At 35.2% G+C, this 27707-nt stretch overlaps 1 protein-coding gene across 1 annotated transcript; it reads right to left on the bottom strand.

Moving 5' to 3' along the window:
• Window positions 1–39: 39 nt before the first annotated feature.
• LOC117343853 (ATP-binding cassette sub-family B member 6, mitochondrial-like) lies at window positions 40–27120 on the bottom strand. The gene is made up of 19 exons (XM_033906391.1): window positions 26770–27120; window positions 22767–23297; window positions 21988–22120; window positions 20629–20821; window positions 19327–19449; window positions 19023–19125; window positions 18354–18443; window positions 17786–17907; window positions 17469–17578; window positions 16583–16648; window positions 15734–15948; window positions 13861–13924; window positions 13314–13399; window positions 7208–7265; window positions 6843–6947; window positions 4631–4805; window positions 4254–4366; window positions 3447–3610; window positions 40–1829 (listed from the first exon to the last, which is right to left on the bottom strand). The coding sequence occupies exons 2-19, from the start codon at window positions 23264–23266 to the stop codon at window positions 1691–1693; spliced, it is 2559 nt and encodes an 852-aa protein (XP_033762282.1). The 5' UTR covers window positions 23267–23297; window positions 26770–27120; the 3' UTR covers window positions 40–1690.
• Window positions 27121–27707: the final 587 nt, after the last annotated feature.

Raw genomic sequence — 27707 nt, 5'->3', positions numbered from 1 at the left:
ATTGTTGTTCTCCGACAGCATAAAAGAAATTAAAAAGACTTTATATAAATAAACAATTATTATCAAAACATTATGATAGACATAGAATTAATAAATAGGTATCGCATCGCTAGTAATGACTAGAGGTCAATATAATGAATTGATAACCTGATATTAGCTACTCAAGGTGACCAGACCCAAGTGGTCTCTGTGGACTTATTTTAGCTATTAAAAAGAATTATTACAGTAAGCAAAATTATTTCAGAAAAATATAATATCTGCTTGACAGAATCAAGAGTAGGTTTTAACCGATTCAGAACATAATTTTGCAATACGTTGCTTTGGTATCACAGTCTTCTGTTACCACTGTCATAACCCACAAAAATAACAATAACAAATTCAGGATTTTAAACACAAGGTATTTTACGAAAATGAAATACCAGAGTAATCCATTTCATGAAACTTGACTGAAATTAGATAATACATACCTTGTAGCATAAATAATGTCCACCTTGTAAGCAGAGGTTAAAAAAATGGCACTAACAAAGCTAGCTTTTACAGTGTAGGCATACTTTCGGATAGTGACCATGTTTTAAAATCTCCATCTAAATACATCTTTCTTTTATCAGTACCTGTAATACTGTTTACTTCAACAACAGTAATCATAATAATTTAAGTGAAGATTTTGTTTAAACTTTTTTGCTAATTGTGCAAAATTATCACCAACAGCCAGCACATCCTGCTGTGATGTAGATAAGATTCTGAACAATTTTGTGCAGGAAATGGTTGTGTTGAGCCTCATTATTTTACGGATTCAAATTTTAAAATGCAGCTTTGATAAAGAATAAATTGTAGAATTTAAGACGTTTACACTCACTTCACTTAAACACTTTACCTTAAATAAAATTAGGTAAAAACCTAACTATGCTTAGTAAATGGAATATATTTTGTGTCAGGAAATAAGATTTACAAGATATAGGATCAACAGAACAATACTCATACTTAGTTTATAAATTACATGGTCCATAACAAAAAAAAAAAAAAAAAAAACACTTTAAAAAAACATTCACACCTAAATTTACCAACAATAGCAGTAAACACATCTAAAGTGGAACAAGGTGACAATAATATTTCTGATAAAATATTAAACTGACATTGACACACAGACCTGACATATTAATGAAGAATATGTGATAAGTCAACCTACTGATATACATAAAACATGTTGGACCAAAAAAATAAAACTTGCCCTAGGTAAAAATAAAAACGCTTTTGGAGACATATGTTTCTGTAATATCGTCATTTTCCTTGTATGAGGTACTACAACATATGATAATAAGATAAAGTTTAAACTAATATTGATATCTGTCATAATCATATCTCAGGCTGATCATAAAATTCAATATTGAATGAATCGAAGTTGTACAGATTTCAATATTGCACATGATTCAGAACTTCATAAATCACCAGCTTACACAGATGTTGAAATAGAATTTGCTGAAAATGTTAACAATAGAGTAAAAATCATGCACATTTTAATACAATGTAGTGTTCATGTTGATAATGTTAAGATAAAATTCTCAAAGAAATGGAAGAGCTATTAATATCACACACTCAAATCAAGATCAATATTAAATAGGTTCCTAGCTCATTGCTGGAGCAAAATTCAATAGTCAAACATCCAGGAACCATCTTCTTTAATGTATCATTATCAGCTTTTTGTGGGATCCTCTACGATTTCACTTGTATTCCCATCATCGTCACCTTGAATAGAGACCTCCTCTCGCTTTGTTAATTGTTCTTGCCACATGCTGGCATAATGATCTCCCTTAGCAATCAACTCTTCATGTCTGAAAGCAGAAATCACAAACAAAAAATGTTATCTAAATTTCTGTCTAGATATTTCATTCATTTATTTTACATTTTCCTCTTCAAAGTTAGTAAATACTGTATTTTAATGGGTAAATAAGTGAAAGAGCAACCTTTACTTTACATATATGGGTATGTGTAGTATACATCTAGATAAATCCACAGATGAATTTGGTCATCAACTAGTGCTAAATGGAAGTAGCAGAACTTCCGAAATTAATGGGTCAGACAAAACTAGAACTGTCGCCAGGATGGCTGACTAATACCCCCGCAATTTGCACGAGTCAATGGTGAATTGGAACTGTTAATTAGAGGCTAACTAAGGGCGAATTTGTTCTCCTAAAACCAGTTTTAGTTTCGAACCGGTTCTGTAAACTTTCCATTTGTTGAGTAAACCAGATTCAAACCACATTTAAACTGAAACCGGTTCATTCATTTGTTTCTGATAAACCTAAACTAGTTTATTAAACCATTCAAACCACCACCGGTTGTGGTTTGGAAGGTTTCGTTTCTGAAACAAGATGGCGAATGTTGTCAACACACATGCAGAATGTGCTCTTGAAGTGCGCTACGTGCTCCAAACTTGCCAGCTATGGCTTGTAGTGTCATTTGACTGGACAAATAAAATATTAATTATAAATATTAATAATTGTTTTCCCATTGGTATGCCAGTTTTCCCTTGTGTTTGAAAGAAAGTCTGCTAGAACTGCATGCGTTTCCCTGTCATTGAATTGTGGAAGTATGTCTTCAACATAATTTGGGATTCGGGGGATTTTTGTACGTTCAGGAGGTATTAACGTTTCAAATACTGCTCTGAAGCTTTTTCTCCCAAAGACACCATATTGAAAACTAGAATTTCGTATTTGTTTCTCAAGAGCAAACCAGTTTTAGTTTACAAACCGTTTTGAAAACCAGGTTTAAACCCAAACCTAAACCTAAACCAGTTCATTTGCAACAAATTTGCCCTAAGATAACCCAGTAATATAGTTACCAGTTGCCATAGCAACCATAATTTTGAGAAAAAGAAAGTTGCATGCACATCTACACATGGTCCTCTATATTTGTGTGAAGTTTCATTGAAATCGGCCCTTCGATTTAGGAGGAGTTGTCTGTACAAACTTAAAGTTATGGTTCTTATCGGAAAACCTGTTTATAGTGACCAGTTGCCATAGCAACCATAATTTTGAGGAAAAGAAAGTGAGATGCACATCTACACATGGTCGTCTATATTTGTGTGAAGTTTCATTGAAATCGGCCCTTCGGTTTAGGAGTTGTCCGGACAAAATGTGTCTACAGACGGACGGACAGACAACCTGATTCCAGTATACCCCCCTAACTTCATTGCGGGGGTATAAAAACAAAAAAGAACAAATATATCCCTTCCAGCATCAAGCATGTGGCAGGTGTATCCAGCCATAAGCCCATGCATTGTAATAAGGCCACACATACCTATAGCAGTTCAGCCAAATTTAATGCTACACAGGAAGTATTTCATTGTCCTGCAATAAACCCACTCCCTACCTTGAGCTCCCCCTCCCCTCCCACCTTCATTTACTTATGAATAAATATGGTAAATCTAATGAATTGCTTTGACTTACGTCCCCCTCTCTATGATCTGGCCCTCGTTCATAACAAGGATTTGGTCAGCATGAATAATCGTGGACAGACGATGAGCCACGATGATAGTGGTCCTATTTTCACAGACGCGGGCTAAAGATGCCTGGATGTTTCTCTCTGTCTTAGTATCTAATGCCGATGTCGCCTTAAAGATACAGCAGAAAAAAAATTGTAACTTTTATTTAAGCGCTCTGTAAGAATTTAAAACAAATCTGTTTTGTAATCCTTTATATATTCAAAGATTGTTTAAATCCAGATCTGCCAATGTCATTAAACAAAATTTGAAATTCAGAGGTTACAAATACAAATTGTACATGTATGTCAATCTCTTCTTTTCATATTACATGTATATATTATTCTCATAAAGATATACAAGCATGTTACCATTTAAATGTATCTTAAAAGCATCTAAATCGAGAATCAATCAATAATCAATTATTACTTGAAAATGAAGAAAGACTAAATTATGTAACATATTATCTTTTCAGTGGAACTATCTTCTGGAATCTCTGTCATTTTTCAGCTATCAGACAGCCAGTGTTTAAAACACCCCACTGACCATGATTACATAAACATTGCTAAGTAACATGAGCTCTAACATGAAGTGAAGCTTGAACCACAAAATAAATCGATCATCTGACATCTGATAAGAAATACAAACAACAATCACTCAGAATGTATATTTTGAAATTTTAGATACATGTATGTACTTGGTCTTGCACAAATAGTGGATTCATCTATTAAATTGTACTCCTTTTAAAGTTTCAAGCAATCACTGTATGTATTACCTCATCCAGTAAGACAATGGCTGGAGATTTGAGAAGTGTCCTTGCTATGGCAACTCTTTGTTTTTCTCCTCCACTTAGTTTTAGTCCTCGCTCTCCAACAACTGTTTCATATTCTATGGAAAACAGGAAGACATATTGCATGACATTTAAACTCAGCCTGTAACACATGTATTAGTCTTACTCTCGCTCTCCATCAACTTTTCTATGGATAACAAAAAGATGCATTGAATGGCATTTTAATTCTCTGTCTGTAACAATTAGACTCACCTCACTCTCCAACAACTGTTTTGTATTCTATGGGAAATAGAACAAAACAACACATTTTCACTTCAATTCTCTCCCTGTTACAACAAAAACAGGATGTTTATATATCTTACTATTTGGAAATGACAGGATACGGCTGTGTATGTCGGCATTATCTGCAGCATCCTCAACTTCCTGGTCAGATGCTATGAACTTGCCATAACGGATGTTATATCGTATGTCAGAATTGAACAGCACCGTGTCCTGAGGCACAACACCAATACAATGTCGCAATGATTCTTGTTGTACCTATAGTTAAATAAAAAAGATGATGTACCGGGGGTAATTATCTAATATCTGAATTCACAGTAACATACTGATGTACGTCAAAAGGTCAAAATGTCAAAACATAGATCAGAGCCCTCAACTTTTGATACAATGGAACACCCAACCTAGGTGACGTTCTCGTGTAGCCCCCATCCCCCGATCTACACCTCACCTTGGTGAAGTTCCAGTGTAGCCCCCATCCCCCGATCTACACCTCACCTTGGTGACGTTCCAGTGTAACCCCCATCCCCCGATCTACACCTCACCTTGGTGACGTTCCAGTGTAGCCCCCATCCCCCGATCTACACCTCACCTTGGTGAAGTTCCAGTGTAGCCCCCATCCCCCGATCTACACCTCACCTTGGTGACGTTCCATGGTATATAGTCCCCGTCCCCCGATCTACACCTCACCTTGGTGAAGTTCCAGTGTAGCCCCCATCCCCCGATCTACACCTCACCTTGGTGAAGTTCCAGTGTAGCCCCCATCCCCCGATCTACACCTCACCTTGGTAACGTTCCAGTGTAGCCCTCATCCCCCGATCTACACCTCACCTTGGTGACGTTCCAGTGTAACCCCCATCCCCCGATCTACACCTCACCTTGGTGACGTTCCAGTGTAACCCCCATCCCCCGATCTACACCTCACCTTGGTGAAGTTCCAGTGTAGCCCCCATCCCTCGATCTACACCTCACCTTGGTGAAGTTCCAGTGTTGCCCTCATCCCCCGATCTACACCTCACCTTGGTGAAGTTCCAGTGTTGCCCTCATCCCCCGATCTACACCTCACCTTGGTGAAGTTCCAGTGTAGCCCCCATCCCCCGATCTACACCTCACCTTGGTGAAGTTCCAGTGTTGCCCCCATCCCCCGATCTACACCTCACCTTGGTGAAGTTCCAGTGTAACCCCCATCCCCCGATCTACACCTCACCTTGGTGACGTTCCAGTGTTGCCCTCATCCCCCGATCTACACCTCACCTTGGTGAAGTTCCAGTGTAGCCCCCATCCCCCGATCTACACCTCACCTTGGTGAAGTTCCAGTGTTGCCCTCATCCCCCGATCTACACCTCACCTTGGTGAAGTTCCAGTGTAACCCCCATCCCCCGATCTACACCTCACCTTGGTGACGTTCCAGTGTAGCTCCCATTCCCCGATCTACACCTCACCTTGGTGACGTTCCATGGTATATAGTCCCCGTCCCCCGATCTACATCTTACCTTGGTGAAGTTCCAGTGTAGCCCCCATCCTCCGATCTACACCTTACCTTGGTGACGTTCCAGTGTAGCCCCCATCCCCTGATCTACACCTCACCTTGGTGACGTTCCAGTGTAGCCCCCATCCCCCGATCTACACCTCACCTTGGTGAAGTTCCAGTGTAGCCCCCATCCTCCGATCTACACCTTACCTTGGTGACGTTCCATGGTATATAGTCCCCATCCCCCGATCTACACCTTACCTTGGTGACGTTCCATGGTATATAGTCCCCGTCCCCCGATCTACACCTCACCTTGGTGACGTTCCATGGTATATAGTCCCCGTCCCCCGATCTACATCTTACCTTGGTGAAGTTCCAGTGTAGCCCCCATCCTCCGATCTACACCTTACCTTGGTGACGTTCCATGGTATATAGTCCCCATCCCCCGATCTACACCTCACCTTGGTGAAGTTCCAGTGTAACCCCCATCCCCCGATCTACACCTCACCTTGGTGATGTTCCAGTGTAGCCCCCATCCCCTGATCTGGTTGTCCGTAGATATATAATGATGTAGATGACTAGTATCTAGTACAATAAACTTTCAAGACAAACACTAGCTTGATACAAATTTTTGCTTTTTACAAACTAAGTTAAAATTCCCAAATTTGACTCAATCTTAATCATTCTGAAATCATACACCTGGTAACAAAGTTCGGATACAACAAACTATTTCCTCCGGTCCAGTGGAATATGATATAAATTATGATAAAGTTTTACTGTAATTTGTGAAAGGTTCTGTAAGATCATTGTTGTTAGACTTTACTTACAAGGGATATGTCTTTGCCGTCTATAAGTATTTTTCCACTTTGAATGTCATAAAACCGGAATAGCAGACGAAGGATTGTGCTCTTTCCACTTCCTGAGTGACCAACCTTAAATAGCAGTTAATCATTTCACCAGTTAATTTTTCATCACAAAAAATCTTATTTCATCAACTTTGAAGACAAAATCATGAAAATCTTAAATTTCTTGATTTGCAGCTGAATTCAATAAAATTTGTACATATTGCTGATAAAAACAATGTGAGAAACAACTTTTTGTTCCTTACGAAAATATCAAACTGACATGTTCTTGTTTTTTTCATAGTGAGAATTGAAAAGGAAATGATCTAACGCCAATCGTTTATACTTACAATAGCGTATGTCTGACCAGATGGTATATGGAAACTAACATCCTTCAAGATCTGTTTGCTGAAATCATGAAAAAAGAAAAAGTGGTGAATGAGTTCTACTTAGCAATCACTGACTAAAGAATTTGCTTGAAATAGAACTCCTATGAAGGAAAATCTATCTACAGTTCCATGAGGATCATATTTCTTCGATTAACCCAATGCAGGCTGTCCAGCACTTTTTGCCAAAATAAGAGCAAATTTTGGGCTAAAATTAGGAATTTTATAACTGAATTAGGGCAGTTTTAGACATTTAAATGGACTTAAATTCACAAAGGAGGTGGTGCATGGCGGCCCACGGCCGAATCTTATTTTATGCATGATATCATGATAGACTTTTACCAAATACATGTCATTTCAGACACTAAAACGAAAATTGGCAAATGCTGTATACGCAGCGCCACCTAACATGATTTCTGTAAAAAATGTGTACCCTCCCTTTTAAATTCAATATATTTCTCGTACAAAAGTACTTGATAAATTTCATATTGCATTGATAGTCTCATGTGATGTTATATTTTATAAAAACATGTGTGTTTAGTATGAATTTGTATAATAGAAAGTGTAATTACAGCTTTTTTAACAAAATTATCAGTAAAAAAATTACCTTCTTGAAATTTTCTTTTATTTGTTAAGTAGATAAAATGTAATAATCGTTGGAGTACTATCAAATTTTGCTTTTAAAAAACATGTTTGCATATTAATCTTAATACACAACCAAAAAAAATCATCAAAAATTACTGGATAACAAAAGATTTTTGCATACAAAGAAAGGTCATGAAGTAAATTGTATTAAAAAACCAAGGGTTAATCAAAGTACTGGAAGTACTGTAAACGAACATTATTGTTTAATGCAAAATCAGTAATCTTCTTAGTTTTAAGTTGATAAATTTACTGATATCGGTTTAGGAATTAATTGCAAATAATTTGAAATGTTTGCAGCTGTTCTGATTTGATTGTACACATGCATGTTTCTGTAAGGTCCTAATTGAAATTGGAAGTTTGTTGATCTATCTTGGATCGATGAAAATAAAATATGTCTTCTTTCTTTCGGGAAGGCATCATCAGTTATAATACAGCCAGGACTCTGTGACCTTATTGATGCCAACTTCTAATATGAACTAAATTTAGGCTAGTTCCATCGTTAGTTTGGCATACATAGTTGTATTTCAACTTAATATGATGAAACACACATAAAGAATTACTGAAAACCAAAACCAGAGCTGCTAATCAAGGCCCGAATTAGGAATGTATCCTATTGAAACTGTACTCAAGCATTTATGGTACTTCAAAACAAAAAACTTGACTCCTTTTGTTCAGGAATCATTTGATGTTAATAAATCTGTATATGAGAAGATAAACTTCTGGTATAATTACAGGATGGTAAACAATGTGATAAAGAATAACAACCAGATAAAGACTATCTTCATCGAATAATTCAGCAAACAGGAAAAGAAAACTTCAAGATTCATTTTCAACTTCAAACCTGATCACAAAGATTACAGTCCATTCGATGGGACGACACATTCCCTATTTATTGTCCTTTTCCAATGTTGATCATCCAATCATACTGAACCACACAATTCAGCAATGTAATTACACAAATCACACCTATATGTGGTGAGAACATTTTTGGGGGTGTTATAAGATTCCATAACTGTATGCAAATTGTGAAGCATTCCATATCTATAACTATATATATATATATACAGTACGTGTATATATTTACACATATCAAAATTGGAATGACACAGGAGATTTGCAAGTTTAAGTTCACCATCAGTCATGGGAGGTTTATGTAAAATGTTATATTTACCGGGGTAATTAGTAATTTTGAGAATATATTTATGAAGCTCTATTCTGTACATTCTACCAGTGCTTAGAGAATGGACACAATTTTATGTTCTCCAATGTCAAAATTAATCATATGTAAAATATTAGGGGCTTATTCGCCATTCTAGGCCTGATTGCCGTCATAGTAAAATTACCAAAATGGACTTGAAATCAATATTTTTAAGAGAATGATCTATGACTTGAATATTTCATAAAAATAATGTAATACATCGTTTATTCACTTCATTCAGATCTTCAGACACCACATAATTTGTGAAGTCATATATAGAAATATATGAACCATTTTGTTATTGATTTATTCACACAAGTAAGCACTAGATGTAAGCAGTAAGTATATGTACCGCTATCTACTTGCATGACTTTGAGTACAGTAAACTACACTCGCTTTGTGGATATTGACAGGATAACATATATTTACATACTAATTCAATTTTAGAATTGTAACTGAAATCTTGTAACAGCATGGCACAAATAGTCATCTGAACATGTGTTGTATATTGAAAAATTATTTAAGGTAAATTTTCAGTTTATCAATTCATTGATTACTCCGTGTTTGAAGTATGGTGTAGCGAGAATTTCAAGTCTTGAACATGACTTGATGAATGTTCTAAATTAAAAAATTATCAAAAAGAATTTGTTTGAAAAATAACACAAGTTCCACAGCAATATTAATATATAGAGAATCGATCACACTATTTCAGAAGTTATAAAACTACAAATAACAATTAATGGCTGAATGTTAAATTAAGTGAATATCACAAGTCTTTTTGCATTTGTTTTTAGATAATCCGGATTTCCGTTTTCCGTCTTTGAAAAAAAAATACGTAGGCGTATTGCATAGTAAACGTAGCCATGTGTACATATGTAACAGCTGATTTCAATCAGATTGACTTAACATGAACTTAACACCGTCTCAGTAGTTCGTCACAATCGAAAATTTGATCGTGAATTCGGTATTTTGCAAATTCTTTCAAAATACTTCCAGGTAAAGGAAAAAATGCATATGGTCTCTATACACACACCAAAGATTAATAGATCCTATATTGGGTCCATTCTCTCGTAAAAATATCGATTTGGGTCCACTATCGGCCATTTCGGTAATTCAACTCTAACGTTAATCGGGCCGCGATTCGCAAATGAAAAATTAATTTAAAATTCGTAAACCTCTAATATTTTACATATGATACAATTAGGCATTGAAAAACATATATGTGGGTCAATTCTCTGAAAATAATGCCAATTTATATTATAATTGAGCCCCATTTTTCTTCGTTTCGGTATTTCCAAGTCTGCTTCACCTGTGGTCCGTTTCAGTAAATATTCTCGACTTTGCCGAAATAAAAACAAGCTATATAATTGTTCATTTTAAACATGACAACTGCCGACCACACGTATCTAAAAGTGTTATTGTTGATATCATCTGAATATATTGCCGTAGTTATCTGTCACTTCGATTGTAAACCCCCTGCCAAAGTCATGGAAGAATCGACCAATCAAATTGGTTTAACGTTTGATTTCCGTAATCTTGCAGTTACCTCCCTTACAACAGTAAATACGTTCCAAGTATCGCCTACAACAACCAATCCCGTGCACATGGCAAACAAGATATTATCATTTGCATTTGATTTATTGGTCGTTTTCGTCAAAGGAAAATGGAATATGGAAATCGATGACAATGTTAACGCTATGACCAGTCACCCTGACCACAAATGCCACCTAGTATCTACCTTTCTCGCAAACATGTACTGTACGCAGTACAGTAACCTATAGTATGATACAATGTATCGTCTCGTATGCCGTTATTGATATATTTCTTTCTCTAAATTATAGAAATATTCATCTAGTTGATAATGATGTAACATTCTAGAATATATATAATACACATTTAAGTAAATCGCGGACATATTTGCAGACCGATGCTATAATGTCAGCCGTTTTGGAATGAACACGGAAGAGCAAAACTTTCTAAACATCCGGAGATGAATGCGCCTGCGCAATATTTGTTTACATAAATATATTGACCTGGAGTTATTCGTAAAGTTCAGGTTCATTTAGTCTTCACATTTCGCTAGCGTTATGCATTTCTCAAATCGTATGCATCTTGAAAACATCTACTGAATACATTTCAACATTTTCGGTAAAACTACTACATAAAACGAAGATGTTTTTGCAAGTAAATTATTTGAAGCGTAAGGCAATGGGGGCAGCCATATTTCATTGAAACAGACAGTAGATGGCGTATTGGTGAATGTGGCTACCAAATATGGTCATATTTCTCAGTCCAGTTCTTGATGGCAATAACCGAACATTAATGTTCGTTTAAAAAGAGCACCCTGTCTGACACAAGCAGTAAAGTCTGATTGCATTGTTATTTTTGTTGGATTTTTAGCATTTACCTCTATTTTTCAGTACCTTCGGTACTTTGATATGTTGTCCAAAATTTGGGGTGTATGCATTTAACATAATAAAATCTTGTTTCATTAAATGTTTATGAATATCCATAGATTATTTCTAACCGGAAATTTTGATAGTACTCCATTAATAACTTTGTGGTATTAGACTTTAAATGAAAAGTTAAAAACAATGATTTTCACAAAGAAGACATCAAATTAGGCTGAAATTTAATTTTAGTGTCACGGAGCGTGATGATTCATATACAAAATTAAACCTTAAACAAATAGGAAATAAAAATGTGTTCTATAATAATTAGTGGTCAAAACATTAGCTTCTTATGTAGTTTGATGGGGAAATAATGAAATCACCAAAAAAAGAATATATACATTGACGAATGGAAATTAATTCCTCCCACATAATCGGGGATATTATGCTTTTGACAAAAATGTGTTTCCGGGAAAAAAATCGCCATGGGCCGATTTAGCCCTCCTATGCACCACCTCCTTTGACGATAAAGAATCTCACAAAAAAATACTTGAAGTACAGGAAAGAGGTCTTCCAGGGTTCCATTGTCTCAGCTATATTGTTTGGCTATAACTTTAATAGTCACAACCAATTAACAAACTTGACACATGGATCCCCTGGTAAAATGCCTTTCACTGCATTATCTGAAGAACTGCTAAGTACATCAAGACACATAGTCATGTAGTATGAAATACATTTTCAAAATTGCTAGAGTAGAAATATATATATGTATAAAAATTGGAATTGACATGAAAAATAAGGGCTTTTTAGGATATCCTCCTGAATTCTAAATGTTTTAAGAAATTCTAGCAAAACTAAAAAAATATTTTTTTAGGAATTTTAGGGCCGTTGGACAGCCTAAAAATGCTTCATGTTTACACTAGGTTTAATTTTAATTTCCTTCATATATAGGAGGTATATTTTTCGGCATAACTGTATAATATTCTTTTGGCTCCGGAAATGACGTGGTGGTGTTACTGGTCAAGATGCAAAATGCAAAATAGATATGCAGTTAATAACAAAACAAAGTTAGTGTTGAATGCAAGCTGAATAAGTGGATGTATCTTTTAAATGACACATAAATAAAATTATATTCCTGATTCAAATGCAGTCTTATTATCACCAAAAATGATTCAAACTGGTATAATTTTGTTATCCGTGCTGAAGCGTATTAGATCGTGAATTCAAATTACCAGCAGTTTTACATTACAACCACCAGCATTAAACTATGCTGTTTATCTTTTTTAAAGATATTTCTTGTTTAATTTTTCCTATGATTCCTCACTTTAGAGTGGTACATTACTTTAATGTGTCATGCTGGAAGCAAGCTTACCGGTAATTAATTGAACAGACATTTTAAACATTACTTAAGCATTGATGTCATTTTTTTTTTTTACTTTCATTGGGGTATGAAAAAAAAATTGTTTGCAAACTGTATGATCCGCATAGCGGATTCTTACAAAAGTTTGCAAACAATATTTTTTTCATACCCCAATGAAAGTACGCTTGTAATTAATTTTTGAAATTGATTTTCAAAATTAAAACATGTTTTATGTACAATTGAACTGATCTTATAAGGGATTCTTTTTTACAAATCAATATGCAATGTCAATGGCCATATTGTGACGTCACATATTTCGCACCATTTTCAGATTTTTTTTTCATAGAGGCATGAAAAAAAAATCTCAACCAATCAGAAAGCCGCAGGACAATTAATTATATATTGTGCAAAAAAATTCTGTATGTTTCAATCTATCATTGAAATACTAGTATGCAAATATATTTTAGCTATACTCACCTTGGTTCATATGAAAAGTTGACATTTTTCAGCTGAATTTCTCCATTTCTGGTTTCTATTGGTTTGGCACCTGGTATATCTCTCACCTAACAAAAGTAAATATATCACTTATTACATCACCTAACAAAAGTAAATATATCACTTATTACATCTGAATTCTAATTCAAAAATTAACATGACATAATATTCTACCACTTTTAGTTCCGTATAGTACTGATTAACACTAACCTTTGACCCATCACTATCGTTCAAAATAATGATCCAACATTATTATACGATTACCTTTAATCTATCACTATCATTCACAATGACCTTTATTCCATCATTATAATTCATAATGACCTTTGACCTGTCAAAGCCATCCTATCATTCACAATTACCTTTATCATCATTATTAGCTCACCTTTGACCCATCAGTTATGCACACTGCACCGCAAACATTGCAAAAATATTAATTTCATAAAAGTAGTCAGATCTTCAACTAGTGATTAAATAAATCACACACAAAATTATTCTATAAACTTTTGGGTTTCCATATTTGACCTACCTCTTTTTCTTCATCCAAGAGTTCAAACATGTTTTCCATGTCTATGAAAGACTGTTGGATCATTCTAAAATGAAAGAATAAAATGCATGTTAAGTGTCTTGCAATGTCACCCAGTCAGTTTTAACATTGGCAGTAGTACCCCTACACTGTAATCCCGTCATGATTTACTTATTTTGGTACATTCAAATTTTAGCGCATCACTAACTTTAAACAGATTAGCGCAATGATGAATTAGCGCACAACAATACATAGAAAACATTATTAAACAAGAGATCCCAGAGGGATCTTGGCGCCCACCATTGAATGATCTTAATAGGTTCCATGTCAGATTGATCTTTTCTCTACTTTTCCCTTCCTCTAAGTCTTACTAATCTGTGTAAATTCAGAAACAGCCCTCTAGTACTTTTCAAACAAGGGGAACCTATATATAAAATTTAAGATTTAGCGATAATGGCTCTCTGTTGTTTTCGGATTGGTCCCAAGATGCAACACCAGGGACCAAGGGGAACCTACATATGAAATTTGAGAAAGATCCCTTCAGTACCTTCTGTAAAATAGCGATAACAAACTTCAATTGTCAAAATACAAGATGGCTGCCTGTTGGGCAGGTTGTTTTCTGACTGGTCTCAAAATCCAATATGCATAACTAGGCACCGAGGGGAACCTACATATGAAATTTCAGGAAGATCCCTTCATTAGTTTCTGAGAAATGGTGATAACAAACTTCAATTGTCAAAATCCAAGATGGCTGCCTGTCGGCCATGTTGTTTTCCGATTGGTCTCAAAATGCAATATGCATAACTAGGCACCAAGAGGAACCTACATATGAAATTTCAGAAAGATCCCTTCAGTGCTTTCTGATAAATAGCGATAGCAAACTTCAATTGTCAAAATCCAAGATGGCTGCCTGTCGGCCATGTTGTTTCCCGATTGGTCCCAAGATGCAATATGCAGAACTACAGACCAAGGGGAACTTACAAAAATGTTTGAGAGAGATCCCTTCAGTACTTTCTGAAAAATAGCGATAACAAACTTCAATTGTCAAAATCCAAGATGGATGCCTGTCGGCCATGTTGTTTTCCGATTGGTCTCAAAATGCAATATGCATAACAAGGCACCAAGGGGAACCTACATATGAAATTTGAGAAAGATCCCTTCAGTACTTTCTCAGAAATAGCGATAACAAACTTCAATGATCAAAATCCAAGATGGCTGCCTGTCGGCCATGTTGTTTTCCGATTGGTCTCAAAATGCAATATGCATAACTAGGCACCAAGGGGAGCCTACATATGAAATTTGAGAAAGATCCCTTCAGTACTTTCTCAGAAATAGCGATAATAAACTTCAATTTTCAAAATCCAAGATGGCTGCCTGTCGGCCATGTTTTTTTCCGATTGGTCTCAAAATGCAATATGCATAACTAGGCACCAAGGGGAGCCTACATATGAAATCTGAGAAAGATCCCTTCAGTACTTTCTCAGAAATAGCGATAACAAACTTCAACTGTCAAAATCCAAGATGGCTGCCTGTCGGCCATGTTTTTTTCCGATTGGTCTCAAAATGCAATATGCATAACTAGGCACCAAGGGAAACATACATATGAAATTTGAGAAAGATCCCTTCAGTACTTTCTGAGGATTAGCGATAACAAGAATTGTTTACGGACGGACGGACGACGGACCACGGACGCAGGGCGATTTGAACAGCCCACCATCTGATGATGGTGGGCTAAAAAGAACCTGCAATAAATGTAATCATAATTTTGTGAAAACTCACAGCCTCGAAATTTGCTAAAATAAGATTACTGCTAAAATATTACATTTTCAGTATGTTGTCCTACAAAAGTTTTTTCAGCAGCAACACATGTTCTTACCTGTAATAGGTCCCCAGCCAGTTAAGGGGAGCATACAGTTGGTTAATATAGGTTCCGAACAGGACGTAGTCACCAACAGTCAGCTTCAAATCCTTCAAGCTATGGACAACAGCCCAAGCACATAGCAATGACCCAGTCAGAACACCCGCAGTGATGACCACGTTCTGACCAGTGTTCAGTAGATTTAAGGAAGCCGTGGACTTCCACTCGGCTTTCTGAAAACAGTTTGTACATCTTATAAATGTTTTGACAGAAGTATCTACAGAAAGTTCTCATCAATCAGTGTTACTGGTATTTTCATCAACTTTATAAGGAATAAATGCGAGTAAAATATATGGGTGTTACATTGGCACCTGCCAAATTTAGAAATGAAATTTTATAAAAATATGAAATACAGTGAAACATCTGTGAAATGTTATTGAAATGTTCCTTGTTTACTTCCAACTTCAGTTAATGCGCCAGGTATCATATTTATCCTGTAATAACCCCACTGGGCAAAACATTAACTTTCTTTTGAAGAAATAGATGGTCATGGACAATGAAATATTTGTTTGTATTTCCTCTGAACTATAATAGCTAGGGTGGGCTTATTACCAGACATATTGCCAGTCAACTGTCATAGTAAATCAAGATTCTGTATACACATTGTGATTTGCTTACTATATTTGAAAATCTGTTTCCTTTTAATAACCTATTTTCTCTCAATAAGCCTATCTTATACCAAACCCATTTTAATGCCAATGTTTCACTAGACAAAAGTAGCAGTATAATAAGGTTTTACTGTATTAGAAATATAAGTGTTGTAGATGTTTGTTTTGTATCTGCCAGGACACTGGTAGATTTCCTCACCTGGTATTTGGCAATTGCTTCGTCATATCTGTTTGTCTCAAATTCTGATGCTCCATAATACTTTACCTAGTAACAGAAAGAAATCAAAATAATGAATTATGAACTATTTGGTTTGTTTTTGTTTAACGTCCTATTAATAGCCAGGGTCATTTTAGGACGTGCCAGGTTTTGAAGGTGGAGGAAAGCCGGAGTACCCGGAGAAAAACCACTGGCCTATGGTCAGTACCTGGCAACTGCCCCACATAGGTTTCGAACTCGCAACCCAGAGGTGGAGGGCTAGTGTTAAAGTGTCGGTACACCTTAACCACTCGGCCACTGCGGCCCCATTTTGAACTAAGTAGTCTATTTACTCTTTTCATCTGCTGTATCAAGTTTCAATAGTTTCATCTGCTGCATCAAGTTTCAATAGTTCTAAGACGTATCAAGGTACATTTCAATCAGTTTGTACTGGTATCTTCATAGTTATCAAAATCAAATATAAAATTTTGACAAAAATTCAAAATATTAAATGCAGAGGATTAAACAGCCTATTCAAGTTCTGTCCTTTAAGACGCTACATCATTAACAAAAGAGTATGATCAATTGAAATAACAGGCTGTTTATACAACAATAAAAGGTACATACTTTATGCTTTTACCACAATTTTCAGATTTTTTTCTTTTAACTTAAAAAAATAAATAAATAATAATTGCATCCAGGAGAAATTCTATGGTATTCCGACTCTACATCTGATATGTAACTTTTGGTCTATAAAGTGATTATTTTAAGGATGTTATTAGTAAGTTTTTATCTCTTTTTGGTCTTAATAAGAAAGACTATAATTAAAATGAATTCATAATTATTTCAAACTAATATAACCTTCACCGTCTGCTTGGTAACTACAAACCGTTTCAAAGTTGAGGAGAGAGTCGACAGATTTGGAGTTACGTTCATTATCCAGTTTGTTCATATCCCTCCTGTACTTAGTCCTCCACTCTGTTACCCCGATAGTCACCGCTAGGAAAATAATGAACAGTAGAAAATCCTGTATAGTGAAACATATTCACAAGTAGAAATAACGCAATTCAAGCACAGGTATTGGAACTAATCACATCATCAACAATTCTTATATTGTTATACTGCTGACATAAAATACATCCTTACAAATTGAACAAGTAAATGTAACTGTAAAAAGAAAATATTAATAATTTGATAAATACTTACTCAAATACAGGGCCATACACACAAAGACTACCAAACCAAAGAGGTAGTTAAACACCGTGATGAAGTACACTATCGCAATGATGATGTCCACGATAGTGGGTAAGATCTGGAATACCACATAACTGAAAAGGAAAAATACACTGAATTATACTGAAACCTGTTTGAAAATTTAGAAATTGGTCTCCTTAATTTACTTCGTCCTGTACACAGGTTCAGAAATTAACTGCACAGACTAGCTTTCTGAATTTGAGTAGTAAATTGGTGACTGGTTAAAATTATCCACGAAGGTCTTTATGCCAAACCAATTGAAATTTTAATGTTTCCTATGATTCATGGAACATTACAACAATTTAAGACAAGACTATACAATTATACAGTAGTCTAAATCATGACCAAATGAAAAGAAAAAAAAAAAGAAAAAAAACGATGAATGGTTAATTCATATTCCAGTTTTCCATGTATATGGTGGTTTTACCATGACAAAATTGATTAAAAATACTAACTTTGATTATATATTGAATGTATTGACAGATACAGATTACCTGTAGTCTATTATGTGAAGACATACCTGAGTAAACTATTGATACTGTTCGTCCCCCTGTCAACCACACGCAAAACTTCACCAGTCTTTCTCTGGAGATGCCATCGTAAGGATAGGCTGTTCAAAACAGTCAAAAAGTAATTACTTAAACATTCAGAAATCAAAATCAACACTGGAGGTACGTATGATAATAATAGCCTATTTTTTCCCACAGAAATCATTCCAATCCAATTACTGCATATTGAGGTATTGAAATTTTATTGTGAAACTGCAACTCTCAATATTTTAAAGTAATTTAGAGCTTGTAATCACAAAATTAATGAAAAGTATATTTATACTAATTTTTAATATGCATACTATACATTATGAAAAGTTTCTCTATCAGGGCAAAAAGTACATTTTTATTTTAAATACAAATTAAGATCCTCTTGGTATAACAATGAAACTGAAGTTTATAGAATTTCTGTGAACTTCAGAAAAAAAAGGAAAAAAGAAAAAAAATTCCATACAGTACAATATTTAAATGTATTCCAATAGTTTATCCATAGCCTGAACTTTTTATTTTCTTACTTGAACTTCATGTGAAAAAGTACTAGCAATCATGTACTGTTATTTATTTTTTTGTTTTTCTTGTTTAGTTAACTTAGACAAACAGAATCCTTTCCTATAATTATGAGATATGAATATCAATTTTACCTGTGTAGGTGGTTAAAGAGCTTCACCTGTATTTTCCTTGTGGTAAACTGTTGTACAGGTATCCACAGAAAAGTCCTGATATTACTTAGGAATCCTGATGTACCTGTAACCAAATAATACAATGAAGATCCCAGAATTGTCACGATACAAAATGTACTCCCTATTGTATCATATTTACTGTGATGTTAGAGACAAATACTGTATATGCTTATTTAAACACTGTATGGCCGTCCAGAAAATTACGACCAGAAGACAGGAGTAAAATTTATCTCTTCCTGCACATCGTTGAAACACAATATCATACCTGAACCTCCACCCTTGAGGAAAATCAGAACAGAGTAGATGAGGATGTAGTTCCAGCAAAATTCTGGCTTGTGTACATTGTCTTCGACCGTAGTACTGACAGGTCCCTGGGACAGACTGTTCACTAAAAATGAATATTTTATATAAGCTGTGTATCATATTTTCATAAGAATCTCTTATGATGCACTGAATGTTTCATACACTAGGATGAAATATATGAAACTGCATTCATAAATGGTTTTTACTTTCATGTGATTTAAGTTATGACATGTAACTTGATGTGACATGTGACTTTATGTGACATGATACGAAATGTGACTTGATACGAAATGTGACTTGATACGACATGTGACTTGATATGACATGTGACTTTATACAATGTGATTTGATACATGTGACTTAATGTGACATGTTTCTTGTAAGACATGTGACTTGATACGACATGTGACTTGATACGACATGTAGACTTGATGTGACATGTGACTTGATACGAAATGTAGACTTGATACGACATGTATACTTGATACGAAATGTAGACTTGATACGACATGTGACTTGATGTGACATGTTTCTTGTAAGACATGTGACTTGATACGACATGTGACTTGATAAGACATGTAGACTTGATGTGACATGTGACTTGATACGACATGTAGACTTGATGTGACATGTGACTTGATACGAAATGTAGACTTGATATGACATGTATACTTGATGTGACATGTTTCTTGTAAGACATGTGACTTGATACAACATGTGACTTGATAAGACATGTGACTTAATGTGACATGTTTCTTGTAAGACATGTGACTTGATACGACATGTGACTTGATAAGACATGTAGACTTGATACAACATGTGACTTGATAAGACATGTAGACTTGATGTGACATGTATACTTGATAAGACATGTGACTTGATGTGACATGTGACTTGATACGACATGTAGACTTGATGTGACATGTGACTTGATATGACATGTGACTTGATATGACATGTATACTTGATAAGACATGTGACTTGATGTGACATGTGACTTGATACGACATGTAGACTTGATGTGACATGTGACTTGATACGACATGTACTGGTGATAAGATATTCTCCTGGAGAGCAGGTCTCCATATCATGCCCAAATGCACACAGGATGTTTTCCCCATTTCTTTCAATTACAGGTTTGGTATATTTCTTCTCTCAATACATAAGCCATAAGAGGCTTTTTTTTTTTTTAATGGTTTCATCTCCTATAAGTATAATATATGCCTATGTACCAGTACTTGCTGACAGTAGATTTATCTCTTACCTATATACTTGCTGTAGATAGGTACAAGGACATTGATTCCCCGTCCAACACCCAGTACCACAAGACAGGCAATCACAATGAGTTGCCGCCACCAACTGCCCTTAGGCCACACATAAGGTAACATCATCCGTAGTTTCTTCAGTACATTGGACCATGTTGAGCCCTCATGAACTCTTGATCTACTTCCTCCTTGCTGTAAAAGAAATATAGATTGATAACAGAGCCATGGTATCAAAACCTTAATTCATTTAATTTACTTTCTGGATATAGCCATATACAGTGTAGATATATACAATACAGTTTCTGTATGTGTCTCAAACATAACAGGTTTTGGTAAAATCATCTCTTGTCTATGACAAATGAAACTTCTTCAGAACTAAACTGATATACAACCTATGTTGGTTTTGAGTGCTAACTGTATATCTTTTAGACATTACAAAGCTATATAGAAAGTCATGCTAGCCAACTTTGTGATATTCATGTTTTTAACTTTATTTTAAGAAAATACATCTATAGACCTATTTCAGACAACATATAATACTTTGAAGCTATAGCTATACGTCAGAAGAATTCTACACAAACAATGTATGTGTTTAACTTGTTTCAAGACCGACTGAAATGCTGCGACACATTTAACACATACATTGTGTAGAAAGTAACATTTGATATCACAATATTTCCAAACTGATCAATATTATTGAATACATATCAGAATGTAATCTAACTTCTGAATCTTTCTTCTGAACATACTGTGGTTGTTGTATATGGTATTTCTTTCACTCTAGTCAGTTATTTTTCAAAAGTTACAAAAACATTCGCTTTTAAAAGCTCATGTTTTTGTGTTCTAATGACCTAATTTGAAATGCTGCTAATGAACATACAAAACTGACTAATTAGGAAATGTATGTAAATATTACAATTTATTACAAATCAAAACAAAATCAATAAATAAATTGAAAAAAATCTAAATATATTTTCAAGAATATAACAAAACAACTGCAAACTACTTCTTGTTTATCATTTCCAGGACATTGTGAAGCGGCCTTCAAGTGTTAGCCAATAAAATTGCATTGAGCCATATATGTGATCAAAGAACAGTCCTGGTCACCGGGTCAACCAATCAAAACGCATTTAGAGTTTATTCCACGAGGTATAAACTGAATGTTATTCAACAGTTGCAATGATTATTTCATGCCTTAGAATTCGAAGTTGAATAACACCCACCTATTGTGGTAGAAAGAAGTTTAACTGATGGTGCATGTCCAAATTTAGGGTTCAAAATTGGGAATCTTCCTCATAAATATGACTAGTGTGGAATTAAATGCCACTGGGATAAGGAAAAGAGAAATGTACAATAACCTGTTCCTCATCGTTGATCAACATGTAGTATCGACTGCTGGGAACACCTGGAGCACGTAGACCTATAGCTACCACTAGTAGAGTGCATACATATCGTACCACCCACAGGCCAAACTCCATCTTGTCTGAATCCCTACAAAAGAATCAGAAAATCAATCAACAACATTTATCTTAATTTAGTCAAATTTTCTACAAAGTGATGAGCTATCTCACTTTTCAAAGTTAAAAAATTATTTCCTACAAAATTAAATTTCAGCAGAAGTTTGGTTTGTATTGGTTTGTTTGTGTTTAACGTCCTTTTAACAGCCAGGGTCATTTAAGGACATGCCAGGTTTTGAAGGTTGAGGAAATTAAAGCCAGTGTACCCGCAGAAAATCCACCGCACCGGACTACGGTCAGTACCTGGCAACTGCCCCATGCAGGTTTCAAACTCGCAACCCAGAGGTGGAGGGCTAGTGATAGTGTTGGGACACCTTAACCACTCGGCCACCGTGGCGGAACATGTGTACCCTTCCCAGAAACCTGGTCTTATATATTCTACTTGTACTTTTTCAAGGGTCTCCTTGCAAACCTACAGTTTTTTTTCTTATTTTGCCCGTGTTCTATCAGTTTTTGATCAGTATTGCGGTTTTGTTATTATGTCAGTTTTCCCAGTTGTTTCTGTCAGAGCAACTAGCAAGCAATAATTGTAAAAAAAAAAGAAAAAAAAAAGAAAATTCCTTGCAACAGTTTATAGGTCTAATAAAAATTGAAGTGAATATTAAAATTTTGATATTTACGTTTTAAGAGACCACCACCAAGAAGGACTCCACCAGGAAACAAAGGCCAAGTTTTCTTTGATGAATGCCAGACCCCAGATTCCCAGGAGTACCAGACCGTGTCCACGGGTTGGAATAGACGGCAGAGCACTGTTCCTCTCAAGCAGCAGCAGACGGATTGTCGACATCCAGACGATACACATTGCCAGTGCTGTAAGTAGCTGGTATCCTACCACATACTTCGGCTCAATGATCACATCCTGCAAAATGACATGCACAACGGCTTCCAAAGCCAGAATGAAAGTGAATATAATTTGAAAGGAAAATCCACAAGATCCTTCTTTAAATCTCTTTTTGTCCACTGGTATTGAGTACTTCCTGAATATTGAGCACTGGATACATCCGCAAATCAGCAAGAAGGCAAATATTATCGAAGATGCAATCGTTTCAAAGAAGCATGGGTTAATTCCCTTGTCTGACCACACTGTGGTAAAGTTTGTAGTGTTATGACAGTACTCCATGACTACAAATTGATGTCTTCAAAATCAGGATCTGGAAAATAGAAATAGAATGTTGTTAACAGTACATTGAGTATAAATTATAAAAGAATATAAATGCATTAATAAATCAATATAGTCATGAGTTTTACTAGTAATAGGAAATAGAAGAATACCAACCTGTCTAATCCCTAGAGATAATGATGTCATAATAAAGATAATGACTTCATGATAACAGCTATTGGAGCTGCTTTTTTAGTACTTTAAGGGAGAAGAAAATTGAGTTTGTTGCCCTGAAGAAACCCAGGAGGGTGAAACCGGTCGACAAATATCTACTAAATTTAGAAAACATCCCCTCTACATTGTATATGCTGTTGTGATTGATACACATATCTGATTTTCTCTTTTGCTCGATGACCCAGCATACCATTGGATATCCAGTTGAGAAATGAAGGCACTTATTACCTGTCCAACCAGAATAATTAGCATTGGCTCTATTACCCAAACACTTAAATACTTAAATAGAAATAAAAGTAGAATTCAATGGCAAAACTTGACCTTTGACCAACAAAACTTGTACATCTCAGTGTTAGCATTCACATCATTCACTCATGATATCAGACCAACAGAACTTAATTGATATACATTATGTAGAAAAATAAAAGATGATGGGAGTGTGTGCGTGTGTGTGTGGAGGTTATAAATGTATTCTAATTAAACTGTTGGTTTTTTCAGGGTACTCAGGTTTCCGGTTTCCTCCAACAGTAAAACCCCTGAGGCACTTACATCAGGGCCAACAAGTGTGATTAATATAAGTTTTATATATATCAATTTCTTGTTTTGCAATTGTTGTAAAATAAATAAAGTTTACACAAATTTCTGAACTGTTAACCACTTCCCCATCACTGGTAATAATGTGTATGAAACGTATCTACACAACAAAAACAAAATTAATGTAGATGACTTCAGGTTTATTGCAACAATTGCTATTTTAACTACTATAATGTATTAATGATATGTATGATATACAAGCTAAGTACATACTTCATGTACACCAACCTTAAACAGCCTAATCATGAACTACTACTTAAATCAAATTTCTCACTTAAAACAAAATTCTATATTTAGTTATCTTGGTGGCTGCTTATGTAACAAGACTCAACTGAATCATAATTGGAGAAGTCTTGGATCATCTTAACTAGATTTAGCCAAAACTGAGATTTAGCCTATGTTGGGACCAGATGTCTCGGGTGGAACCGGAGGCTCAATAGTCTAGGTGGGGACCAAAGGTCACAGAATTGTAGATTCCCAACCTAAGTGGGGACCAGAGGTCCCAGAGCCTAAGTGGGAAATGCAGATCCTCAACCTAAAAGGGGACCAGCTGAGGTCCCAGAGCCTATGTGAGGATCGAGGTCCCGATGATGAAATGATCCAAGCTGAAGAATCGGAAAAGATGTGGTTAAGTCTATAATAGTTATATGTATCTTTATTTTAATAGTCTGAATGGGAATAAAATGACAAACAAAAGACCTAATGGTTAAAATTGTGGGAGCCTTCAAGATGATGTTTAAGTAGAAATAGTTTTGGTCACACTGCAACTACCTCTCATACTAGTTTGATCATTATCATAATTATAACAACTACCTCTCATACTAGTTTGATCATTATCATAATTATAACAACTACCTCTCATACTAGTTTTATCATTATCATAATTATAACTACCTCTCATACTAGTTTTATCATTATCATAATTATAACAACTACCTCTCATACTAGTTTTATCATTACCATAATTATAACAGCTAGGCAATACTTTTGTACCCTACATATTTTTTATAAAGATTTTTTTTTTAATCTATAAAGGCTTCATAGAATATACCATATACATGTATACACAAAAATTATTGACAAGAAAATTTGCAACTTCATCTTCATTTTAAGAAAGATAAGTACTTTTCAATAAATGGAAGTGATCAACATCAATTGATACAAAGAGTATATTCCAATAACTGAAGGACACAGCTAAGGTATATGCACGATTACTCATACCAGCATGCCATTAAAGTAAATGACAATTAACAAAACCCTCCAAACTTCAACCCATATTCATCATATCTCGTTAAAGCCACTTATTTAGCTGAACTAAATTTAATGCTCTCCAGGCAGATGTCCTACCATTAGGCTTACAAGGGAAAGGTAAATTCCAACTAGCTGGATCTACAATAGCTAGGGTGACCTTGCTTATTTAGTTAGGCTTAATTTTACACCCAACTTTTGCACTCTTCACCTCCTCCATAAAGCCCCCCCCCCCCCCGGCAAATATTTCCAAGATACAATCCAGTTTATTCAGAATTCAGATCCAAGTAAAGATCATTCTCTTAAAACTAATCTGTAATACTAAATAGTAGGTTAATTAGGATTAGGAGTATTTAACTGCATTATCGGAGTACACCCACCGTATATATTTTTGCTGTATGCGGCAGTGATGGAAAACAGCTGTATTTTGGAATCTTAGCACGTGTGTCAATTCGACTAGCCTACTTCAAAGTGAAACAATGCTTAAAAGGCGAACATATTTGGATTATTGTTGACACTGTTTCACTTCAAAATGATTATTTTTGATGATTGTTGCAGGATAAATAGACATGGTCAGTGTCTTAAAATATTTTAAAAGCTATATTTTTGGCTCGGGACAGAAAAACCAAAAGTGGCTTGCATTGCCTTGGTTTGCCACTTTTGTCTTTCTTACCCTTGCCAAATACAGCTTACATTTTAAGACATTGACCATTTATGTATTCTATAAATAATGAAGAATACCCTGCCTGTCTACCAGACTAGTTTGATTATCATTTACTATTTATAAAGAATTAATATATAAGTTTAAATACCTTTAATCTGATATTAGAGATATATTTTTCTAATCTATTATAGATATGATATTGTGTTTATGATTATATGATTTAACTACCTACTTTGACTAGGATTATCTTGATTTTGTTTAAAATTTTAGAGGACAAGACTTTTATAGACTAGGAATTCCTCTAGATCTGTACTGTATCTATACAGAATGAATACTGGTAGTACAGTAACTAGAATGAATATTCATACCCTGCCTACACTACTCTCCGGCACGACCATCAGAAATTGTCCGTCCGTTGTCCAGAGCTTAGTTATCGCACAGGTCCTAGCCTCGTCTGTCAATACATCCAATATATAAAGATTATATATTGGATGTATTGACAGACGAGGCTAGGACCTGTGGTCTAGTTTCTCACATCCTAATGTTTCTGACAATTTGCAAGTTTCACACAATCAAAAGATGCTCCTCTTAAAAGGTGTACTTCGAAGCTTATAATGATAACTTAAAAAACTTGTGGAAAATATGGATAAAACCCGGAACGATAACTATTTATTATTAATCCGCCGTCTGATCAATGGTGTCACTAGTAGCTACTGTACAGTAGTACTAGGACCGTAGGCCTACCTCGGATACGACTTTCTTCGAAATCAGTTAATCAACTTACGTTACGTCGTCTTTGTCAGTCGGAATGTGATTCGCTCTAGAAAACCTGCAACTATATATGCACTGTTGAAAGCATATACAGGAATACTCCAGAATATTCCACCATGACTTTGCAAAATAGCAAGAGATTTTAAGTGTTGCCGCTTCGGCTTTTTCGTAAGCAATGGATCATCTGCACGCTTGTGTAAAGGAAACATAATGCTACTTAACCGTCAAACATTTACCTGATACTGTCAGCCTGGTCTTATAAAAATAAAACCACGTACTTGCCAATATTCCGGAATTAAAATTAGACGACTCCAACATAACCCAATCTATTAAATGCTTCTATGTCTCTAAATATTAACCAACAAAATTAAAATTAACAAGCTGGAAGAAAACAAATATTGAAAGACACAATACATGTGTACTTGGACTTTCTTATTCAAATTTTTCCAAAGTGTCTAAAAATCTACTGTAACTTTTATAATTCCAACCATCAGGCATATATATGGATTAAGAGCCATTTTTTGTGTGAAAAAATGCAAAAAAATCTGTCCATCCTACATGTGTCTCTCTGTCCATCCTACTTGTGTATTTCTGTCCATCATACAAATGTGTGTCTGCCTTTTGTTCCATCACGCTTGCTATAGTCTTTACTGTCCATCATATATATATATACATGCCTATCTGTTCATTATCCTTATGTGCCTTTTCTATCCATCATTTTCGCGTTCCTTTTCTGTCCATCATGCATAGGTGCCTTTCTGTCCATCATACATACATGTCTCTCTGTCCATCCTACTTGCGTCTCTCCGTCCATCCTACTTGTTTTTATGTCCATCATATTAATGCGTATCTGCATGTCCATCATAGTGCATTTTGTTCCAAAATCAAACTAGCTGGTCTTTACTGTCCATCATACATATGTATATACATGCACATCTGTCCATTATTATA

Source organism: Pecten maximus, chromosome 15, assembly GCF_902652985.1.
Source record: "Pecten maximus chromosome 15, xPecMax1.1, whole genome shotgun sequence".
Classification (NCBI taxonomy): domain Eukaryota; kingdom Metazoa; phylum Mollusca; class Bivalvia; order Pectinida; family Pectinidae; genus Pecten; species Pecten maximus.
The sequence above is the reverse complement of the archived record's forward strand: the minus strand, read 5'-3'. Positions and strand labels throughout refer to the sequence as shown.

Bases quoted from the DNA above. Each gene is read 5' to 3' on its own strand.
- LOC117343853 (XM_033906391.1), bottom strand. From the start codon at position 23,266: ATGGAGTACTGTCATAACACTACAAACTTTACCACAGTGTGGTCAGAC. The intron at 18,444-19,022 runs GTAAAATTGATA...TGTTTTGAACAG, and splicing joins CTCTTTAACCACCTACACAG to CCTATCCTTACGATGGCATC. The intron at 4,367-4,630 runs GTAAGATATATA...TGTTTTCCATAG, and splicing joins TATCCTGTCATTTCCAAATA to AATATGAAACAGTTGTTGGA.